The sequence below is a fragment of the Populus alba genome, chromosome 1 (assembly GCF_005239225.2).
Source record: "Populus alba chromosome 1, ASM523922v2, whole genome shotgun sequence".
Classification (NCBI taxonomy): Eukaryota; Viridiplantae; Streptophyta; class Magnoliopsida; order Malpighiales; family Salicaceae; genus Populus; species Populus alba.
This window is the reverse complement of record NC_133284.1, coordinates 11997998-12007587: the sequence shown is the minus strand read 5'-3', so window position 1 is coordinate 12007587 and position 9590 is coordinate 11997998. Positions and strand designations below refer to the sequence as shown.

General features: G+C 34.6%; 1 protein-coding gene across 3 annotated transcripts; it reads right to left on the bottom strand.

The window, feature by feature from the left end:
• Nucleotides 1-235: 235 nt before the first annotated feature.
• LOC118038608 (probable methyltransferase PMT20) lies at nt 236-5738 on the bottom strand. 3 transcript variants are annotated; one of them, XM_035045011.2, is made up of 8 exons: nt 5454-5738; nt 3693-3984; nt 3450-3598; nt 3129-3324; nt 2748-2958; nt 1754-2429; nt 1545-1622; nt 236-887 (listed from the first exon to the last, which is right to left on the bottom strand). In XM_035045011.2, the coding sequence occupies exons 2-8, from the start codon at nt 3960-3962 to the stop codon at nt 665-667; spliced, it is 1803 nt and encodes a 600-aa protein (XP_034900902.1). In that variant the 5' UTR covers nt 3963-3984; nt 5454-5738; the 3' UTR covers nt 236-664. The 3 variants fall into 3 exon arrangements, with proteins under 3 accessions (XP_034900902.1, XP_034900904.1, XP_034900903.1); XM_035045013.2 differs by lacking the exon at nt 5454-5738 and adding an exon at nt 5165-5378; XM_035045012.2 differs by lacking the exon at nt 5454-5738 and adding an exon at nt 4421-4726.
• Between the last annotated feature and the right edge of the window lie 3852 nt (nt 5739-9590).

The following is a 9590-nucleotide window of genomic DNA, read 5'->3' as shown; positions in this document are numbered from 1 at the left end:
GTGTTCGGCAAGTATACTTAGATTGACTTGGATCATTTATTTCTTCTTTTTTTTCTTGTTGGGACTATCACTGGTCAAACGTTTTATATGATCACAGCTACACTCATTAGAGCCTCCTTGTTTTTCAGTTGTCACCGATTAGTCCCTCTGTAACGCTGCTTTGCATGTTATTCTCCAGGTGCCAACACGATTGCAATTAAAGAAACAGAGCTGCAACATAAGATTAAGATCTCAATAATCGAAGAACCAAGTTTCATCACATTATATATAAAAACATCAATGCGTGATGGCATTGCTTATCCAGACCATCACACTGATCTTCGAAGTTTTACATATTGAAAATGGGAGAAAGGAAAGGGCAGGGCCAAAAAACAGAAAAACTGAGTACAACGCAAGGAAAGTATAGTATAGATGCCTTACAAAGAATCTATTTGTACTTAAATGATTCTATAAATTAACAAAATTCTGTTATTGAGTAGCAAACTCTTCAATTGCAGTGTCGACCTTGTGGATCCTTGGCTTCTATTGAATATACTAATATGTGTGTACGGGATTCAATTTATTACTTATCTCCTCAACTCATCATCCCCTGGAATTCTGTATTGCAGTTACATGAGCTTTCTCTCCAAGAGATGCATCGGCATGTTTTGGATCTCTTTGTTTATCACCTCGAACTTTGGTTTGAGGAGTACCAGAGTTTCTTCTGGCAGATCAATATTTTCTCCTTCTCAACTCCATATTCGGTGCCTTCTTTACGGCAGCTCCACCTCATACCCTTGGCAATGGTAGAAATGGCATCGACGAAATAGCTGGATTCTCGTATAATTGCATAACCGGTGGGTCGTAGGATTCGATCCATCTCCAAAAGCACATACTTCATTTCACATCTGCACAGGTACAAACAATCATGAGACTCACAAAAGCCAGTAAACAAGGATCCCCACTTTCCAATTTAGCATTCATCAGTTACGATTAAGGAAATAAATGAAAATTACAGGACTAATAATCCTCTGCTGGAGGATCACACCACCCCCAGATCATCGAAGTCGAATAATAATGAAAATCCATGGACTAGCTGGTAAAGGTATTGACTTTTCCACACCAGCTGATGGGAGATATATAGTCAAACCTAAATGTTCAACTCCAAATCAACAGTACCATGGTTTCATGCCAATTCTCATCCTGGGAAGAAATTCGTGGCGGTCTGGTATGGTACACATTGCATATTTCCAAACAATCAAACATCTTGTGCTATTTTTTCCTCATGATAGTCAACTATATTGTAGTTAGGCAACCAACTTCTACAATGCCACTATTTACATTGCCTAACCATGAGGAAATGGCGTCACCTACTGTCCATGCATTTCTGTCCGCCTTATCATACCAGACAAGGATTTGTACCTAACTACACAAGGTATCATTACCACCTTGAAGTTAACCATTTAAACTTGGACCCGGTACAATCTGCCAGACCCACATTTCTAGACATTAAATTCCAAGTGATTCCATAAAAGTAGATATGGGAAATGTGCCCTTTAGCCTACCTATGGCTTTCTGCAGTGAAGAGGCCATCAAGATGAAGGAGATCATAAGTTCGAGGGTAAGTTGAGAAAGCTTCACACCTACAAGACAGAAAAGAAATAAATCAACACCATAATAAATCCTGAAGTATCATTAATGACATCCCACCTATTTATGGTACTTTTGTTGCAAAATGAAAACTTCAGAATTCATATAAGCACATTCAGATTACCAATCATGAAAAGTCCCGATGAGGCCACGGTCAAAAACCACAGGAAGAGTGTTGGCAGCATAGGAAGAGACCACATTCATTACCCACAGGGGATCATCAATCACAGCCGCAGCAAAACCCCCATAAACTGTATTCATGTCCATTATATTTCTCATCTTATCAGACCCAAGTGCTGGCAGCAACTTCTTGTAGTGCTTTGCACGAATCTTCCACTTGCTGTCATCATGCTTAAAAGCACTAGCACTTCCACCAGGAATATCTGAAATGCGTTCAGGTGTAGCATGCAACCTCTCTGGCCATTTGGGGATGGACTCCATAACTGATTTCTTGATTTTTGGGCTTGGAACAACAACACAAGGGCGGATTGGAGTGTACCATGCTGAATCTGGCTCAAGACTGTCATCACACTTAGGTGGGTAGGCATCAGTATTAGCAAGCTTACTATAACAACTATTATCAGAAGCTTTCTGCCACACAGCAATATCATCCTTTTTGTCGTACAATTTGAAGCACATTGAAGTCAGCAGTTCTTGCAACTTTTCATAATCTGATTTCTGCTCTTCGACGGTAGTATTCCAGCCTCGCCAATGGTTTTCGTAGTTAACAGGAGGACCAGACAGAACCCAGAAGCCACCAGGACGGAGTATGCGGTGAACTTCCAGAAGATAAATTCCACCTGAAAGCAACAAAATTCTTTTCTTGAGAAAAACAGCAAGCAGTAATATAATAAGCAATTATAATAGGAAGACCAAGGTGAGGAAAGGAACCTCATCAAGCAATCATAGAACTAATGAAGAGAAAAGAAAAGAAAAGAAAATTCATTAAGTTGGTGGCACCCATCCCGCATCTGAATTTCAAAGCCTTTCTAAAATCCCACAGAAATGAACCTTGTGAAAGTTATTCAGCATCAATTCACAAATGCAAAGCTAGATCCCACACAAACTGGAGCAAGAACCATAACACATCATTTGACAGAGTTAAAATGAAGACTAACCGAATTCTGTCCATGGGATAAGACATCTGGAGCAATGAGCCATATCAAATGCATTTGATGGGAATGGAAGCCGTTGTGTGGAAATGATGCCAAGAATTGCAGGAATTCCACGTTCTAATGCAAACTGGACTTGAGCCTCATGGTTATCTCTCGGAGCAAGGGAAACGGTTAGAATCCCACGATCCAATAGATCACCTCCCCAGCTAGCAACCTAGATGTAAAAACAATCAACTGGATTAGATGACAGAATTCTGTAGAGATACATAGGTAACCTAAATACAAACAGAATAACCATTCTTATTGCAACATGGATTCTGACAAATCAAATTTTCTTTCACGAATAATTTCAGAAGGTAGGATGAAGATGAGAATGTGACTCACCCCACACCCAGTATCAATGGCAGTGCGAATGGTTCCATCCTTCATTTCAGGGATAAGATCTTGCATCAAATCAACATAGGCTCCCACTCCTCTTGGAAACATGGTGCCCCCACCAGGAAAGAGGAACTTATCCCCCTCTTTTCTCAGCCAGTTCTGATTAGATTTCTGCTTGTTAATCCAATCATACGGTACATTTCTGAAGCCAGATCCACATGGTAATAATAAGTGAAACTTAGTAAGACAGTTTTGAACTTGGCAATTTCTAGCTAAAAGAAAAACCTTGTAAAAACAATAACAAGTATCGGAAACATATCAAAATACCTGTACCAACATTGATCCCTACTCTTTGGCCATTTGATTGGTGGTTTATACCCATCTGGTGGTGGAATTAAACATTCCTTCCTTTCAAAAACTGGAGGGCAGTGGCGTTCCATGAAAGTAAGCCGGTGATTACCATATTTCTTCCACCTCTGTGCAATAGACATACATCATCGAAATCTCAATTTCAGTGTATAACCATCTAAATAACTTAAGGCACCATGTAATAACTAATTAAGTAAATACCTTTGGATCTGTGCATGGAGTGTAGTCTTGATAGTCACTGCTACATTCAGGAAATGCAGTGGATTTAATTTGGAGAGGAGTGATGGACGATTCCTTGGGAGAGGAGACCACCTTTGCAACGTCCTTGGCTTCAATTTTATCTTTCTCAGAACAGAAGATTCCACCAAGATAGAATGAAAACCCGCACAGTACAAAAAACATTATTGCCATGGGAACAGCCCTGGATTTTTTATCAGGATGAGACACAGGTTTTCCATCTTTGTGCTTCATGATTTCACAAATGAACAACTATCTGCAAGCAATAGGCAAGTGGTAAGTCTCAATGTCTGATAAAACAATAACAACGATGCTAATATCAATCACTCCCACCTCAACATTGAAAAACTTTAACCAATATTACAAAATTAGCACAAATATAGGTGAGCATTAGGAGTTTTCAATCCTATTCCTAAGTTACCTCGTTCGTAAAACTAAGAATGATTAATTAGAGAATGCAGTAGTATAGTAATCGACTTATTAAACAGCAAAGTTTTTATTATTCCATAAACATTAGTACTGAGCTATTAAGAACTGTAAAACAGATCGGAGAAAAATTTTCTGGCAGATCAACATATGAAATTGGACACTGAACAGCAATGCCAAAAAGAATTCCAAATGAAAAAACATTGCATATTATATCACTCGAATCCATCTATCAAGATAAAACAAGAGCATAGCATAGCACAAACTTATAAATAAGTCGATTCTTCCAGCTGGTGAACACTAAACTGGCAAAACTGAGCAGGTCAGTGCAACAAGCCTTAGTCTTTAAGACAGATCCAACTCATGTATATAGAATTAGTGACTGATAAATAAGTTCCAACAAACCCCAGAAGAAAAAGCAGTAATTAATAGAAATGAAAAGGTTGATTGGAGCTGAACCGCTAAAACGACTTGGAAAGATGAAGGATACATACTAGTAGTACAATATCTGATAGCAACAACCGACATGCTAGTTATCACATCCACGCTACTTTTACATTTCTCACATGTATTGGGACCCAATTCTATCAAACACAGCCGTCCTAAATTGGCAGCACCCCCCCACCCCCAATAAGTCAAAAGGCGAAGCACTAGATCTTACACCAAATAATGAAAAAGCAAAAAGGAAATAAAAGAGGAAAAGAACAATAAACCATTAAGTAATTTTAATGATTTCCTTGAAACCCAAGAAAAGGTTTCCCATGATTCAATCATCACTCTGTTCCAATCAGCTGTTTTCTTCATTTCTCATGCACCATCAATGGCTAATACTAGTAGTACCATTACATGACCCCCATTCAATCCAAAAAGCAATCTTTCACCGTTCAATAAAAAAAAAGAAGAAAATATAGTTCCATGAATTTCATCAAAATCTTGACAGAAAAAAAATACCATAAAAGGCCAGAGAAGCAGTAGAAGAAGGGGCAGTAACAGAGTGAAGCAATGCTTACCATACAAAAACAGAGTAACTCAAAAGATAGTAACGATATAAAAGTCTAGAAAAAAAAAATCAAGAATGGAAACAGGGCACCCAGAAAAAGGCCAGATCTGAATTGTAGAAAGCAAAGAAGAAGGGGACAGGTATGTCATATGGGCAGCACATATAAATATATCTGTCAGAGAAAATAAATTACTAGCAGAGAGTAATTGGGGGGGTTGAAAGAGCAACGCAACCAGAATGACAAAACACAGACAGAGAAGATCAAGTGGGAACTAGTCACTGCTAATGTGAAATTGTACCTTAATTTTCCACCTGCTACAAAAACTGAATACTTAGAAATGGACGCTGGAATTGAGATCTCTCTTGCAATTTTCAAAACAGAGAGAATGAAGGGGAATTGAGATCTCGCTTGCAATTTTCAAAACAGAGGAGAGAACGAAGGGTGAGGCTAGGATAATGGGATGTGCATTAAAACCTCGCCGAGACAGAAGCAGCCGGGCACACACAGATACCTATCCATCCATCCATCTCCAAAACCTTAAATAAAAAGTCTCCAGTGCTTGCTGTTTTTTTTTTTTTTTTTTTTTGCTTAGCTGTCAGTCTTGTGTCCTTTTGCTCCTTCCCTCTCTCTCTCTCTCTCTCTCTCTCTGCCTTTGTTTTATTTTATTCTCGTCTTTTAAATATTTTATCTCTTTTAAAATTAGTAGTGTAAACATACTTGGCTGTAAATCCCTCATCATCAGAGTGAAAGGTGAAAAGGTAAAAGGCTACAAGACCCGGATGATTTCTTAGAGTGTGTTTGGTATTGCGGTAGCTGTTGTGATTGTGGTTTAAAAAAAGTTGTTTTATAAAAAGTGCTTTTAATTGAGGTTGGATTGAAAAAATAGGTGTTTGGTTATAAGTGTGGTTAAAATTGAGGTTGAACAAAAAAATAGTTTAATGTATTTGGTTAAAAATACTTTTAAAATTGAGGTTATAAAATAATTCCCTTTAAACTAGTTTTTTTTAAAAAAATATTAAAAAAATAAACACATAAAAAAAAAAAAAAAGCAAATTGCACTGTGAACAGTGCAATTCACTTTGCACTGTTCGCGTGAACAGTGCAAGTGAATTGCACTGTTCACTGAGGCACGGGTTGAAAAAAACTTTACTGGTTACAACGCAGACGCAGGTAAAGCAGCTTGGAGCTACTTTCAACGGAACGCAGACGCGTCCACAAAATTTGGTAGGTCCCATTAACAGTAAATAATGGTTTAGCATTTACCAAACAGCTGATATCTGTGGTAACAATAAAACGCGGAAGCTACCACGCAGACAAACGCTTTCTTACACGCACTTTGGACAGAGCTTCCTATTTGTCATCACCTCAAATCAATGATTCCTTGTCTTTGGGATCACCCATGTTAATTACATTTTTATTATTATTAATATGAGATTTTAGGCTAATTTGTATGCATTTCAAAGAATTATATGGAATCTAAAATTAACAACTATATAAATTTTTAATAACCTTAAAATTTATAATATTTGAATTAATAACTTTTAGATAAAAACCTAAAATCTGACAAATTAAACTATATCTCTAAAATTTACATTTTTTAATTATAAACATCATTTAAATGAATTTGTGTTCTCATAATCCTAGATAGATGTAATGCATTGTGCACCAATTATATAAAATTTAGTTGAATGTCTTTGATAATGTTGAATGATTAAATTAAAAAAAATAGTTTTTTCAAATTAGTTTTTTTTTTTAAATCAAATTAATTTGGGTTAACTTGACTAGCTCATGATCTGAGATATGGGATTGGGATAACACCACGGGAAAAAAAAATCATGAAGCTTAAGATCTAATAACCTAAAATTGGATAATGAAATTAATAAAAATAAATAAATTTTAAAAAAACTAAAAAAAGATCAAAATTGAATCTGACTAAGGATCATGAAATCGAGATTATCACATAAAAGAAAAACACGAAAAAATCATGAAGAAAAATTCCCCAATCATTTAATTTTTATATCCAATTTGGTTTTTATTCTTTTGCTTACTATTTCTTTTATCATTTTCTTGAAATTTGTTTTTAATTTTATCCCTCAACATTTTATTTCATTTAATTTTTGTATCCAATTTTGGCCCTTATTATTTTGATTGCTATTTTTTTATTTTTTATTTTATCATTTTCTTAATTTATTTTATTTTTCAATTTAGGGCCTCATTATTTATAAAAAAAAACATTAAAAAACAAAATAAATAGCAATCAAAAGAATAAAAACCAAAATTAATAAAACTACAGGACATAACTAATTTTTAGGAGGGTTGGTGCGAAATTCGAGGCTAGGAGAGAGAAAATAGAAAGTAAAAGAAAAAAAAGTGCAAGAGCTCAACTGCTACTCTGTTATACACACGAGCCTGACCACCGTGAAGAGGACTCCACATTGTTTCCAGCGTCGTTGCTAAATGTGTCGTTAAAGGGTTTATGAGTCGTTATATTATGCACCCTAAATATAAATAAACCGATTTATCTCTTATCAATGCGTTAATAATAAATGAACCTCATGAAAAAACACTAGTTTGCTCTTAATAGCTAATTAAATTGTTTTAGTTGAGAAGAGTAAAAAGATCATTTTACTATTTAGATCCACAATAAACTATATCTTGGCTTATAGTGAAACACTCATATTTTTTAGCTATTATTTTTAATCTATTGTGAAACTATTCAAACATATACTTTCATATATATATATATATATATATATATATATATATATATATTCTTTGCAGTCACATAAAAAAAAAAAAAAAAGGCACTCAAAGGAATATGTTTTTTAGCCTAGCTATGGCAAGTTGAAAGCATGTAAAATGGATTCCAGCCGGTAATTCATGCGCGAGGCACGCGTGTTAGACAATCATAACACTTGAGATAGAAGTCCATGATGTTCTGGGAAACTTGTTAGCTGTTTCAAACACAGCATGTGATTATCTGACATAAATTAACTTAGATTGCATATGGGCAGGGTCCGGAAGGGACATTAGCGTATGCTCTGTCATGCTAATTCCTTACGGTTTCAATTGTTGATTGAACAAAACAATTATTTGCAAAATAAAATAATAATAATAAAAAAACTGGGAAATTGCTTGGGAATAGTAGAGCTCTATGCTTGATTATTAGCTATAATTAAGTGGGCAAGTTTTGGGGGATTTTCCTGCTAGATATCAAGCAACCATCCTTATCACAATTGAAATCGAGATTTTGTAGCTGCACGTAAAGTTAAAAGTTGAAGAGTTTTTTTTTTTTGCAATTTGAATTTCCTCAGAAGGGTTGTTAAAACCAATGACACGGTCGCAAACTGCTGGAACATCTACAGCAACAGGCGATCATGGACGGCATTGCAAATCAAAATTACCAGACGCGTGTTGTTTTTATTAGATTTTAGATCCAAGCATAATGTTAAAATTCCTTTGATTTCCTCCCGAAGTTGGATTGACTTGACTTCGGGTTCCCAAGTGCCTAGCTCCCAACAAAACGAATTTTTTTTTTTTTTAAATGTATATATAACACAATTTGATAAAAATCTTGCAAGGATGATATGGGTTTAAGAAGTATTTGAAAAACAATATATTTTTTTGCAAGCTAATTAACCTAAACATAGCTAAACAACCGTTATCCCAGTCATGTTTCGAAAATAAAACTTTTATAAATTAATTAATCTAAAAAAAGTTAACTTAAGATTTTATGAATATCCAATACTCAAGAGATAGGATTCAAGATTTTACAGCCGAGAAAAAGAAAGGAGATAAGGTGATGTGATGAGATAGAGATATTAAAGAGAAAAAAAAAAGAAAAAAAAGAAAGAATAGGTCAATGAAAACACACTAGGACTCTGTTTTTTACGCATCTGGTATCGTTATAAAAATCTCGACAAGATAATTTTAACAACATACATTGAAAAACCACCAAATAAGATCATAATTGATTATGGGTTTTATTCGGGATTAATTCACCAAATGAATTAATTCATAATTAACCCTAAATTAATCCCGAATAAAACTCATAATCAATTATGATCTTATTTGGTGGTCTTTCAATGTATGTTGTTAAAATCATCTCATCGAAATCTTTTTAAAAATATTAAGTGTGTTGAAAATAGAATTCTAGTGTGTTGCCGGTGACCTATTATTTTTTTTTTTTTTCTCTTTCATGTCACATCAACTTATTTTTTTTTTCTTAGCATTTGAATCTTGAATCTAATTAGATCTTTATAAAATTTTAGATTGACTTTTATACCTATTCATTAATTTAAATATAAAATAATTTTTAAAATAACTACTATTTTTAATAATAATTATATACAACCATTATTATCAACAACCATCCTTAAGCTATTTTCATAATACTTTCATAACTATTGTTATTTTTTCAAAAACTTTTTATCAA

Bases quoted from the DNA above. Each gene is read 5' to 3' on its own strand.
- LOC118038608 (XM_035045011.2), bottom strand. From the start codon at position 3,962: ATGAAGCACAAAGATGGAAAACCTGTGTCTCATCCTGATAAAAAATCC. The intron at 3,599-3,692 runs GTATTTACTTAA...TCTATTGCACAG, and splicing joins CTCCATGCACAGATCCAAAG to AGGTGGAAGAAATATGGTAA. The intron at 888-1,544 runs GTAGGCTAAAGG...GTACCTGTGCAG, and splicing joins TTCACTGCAGAAAGCCATAG to ATGTGAAATGAAGTATGTGC.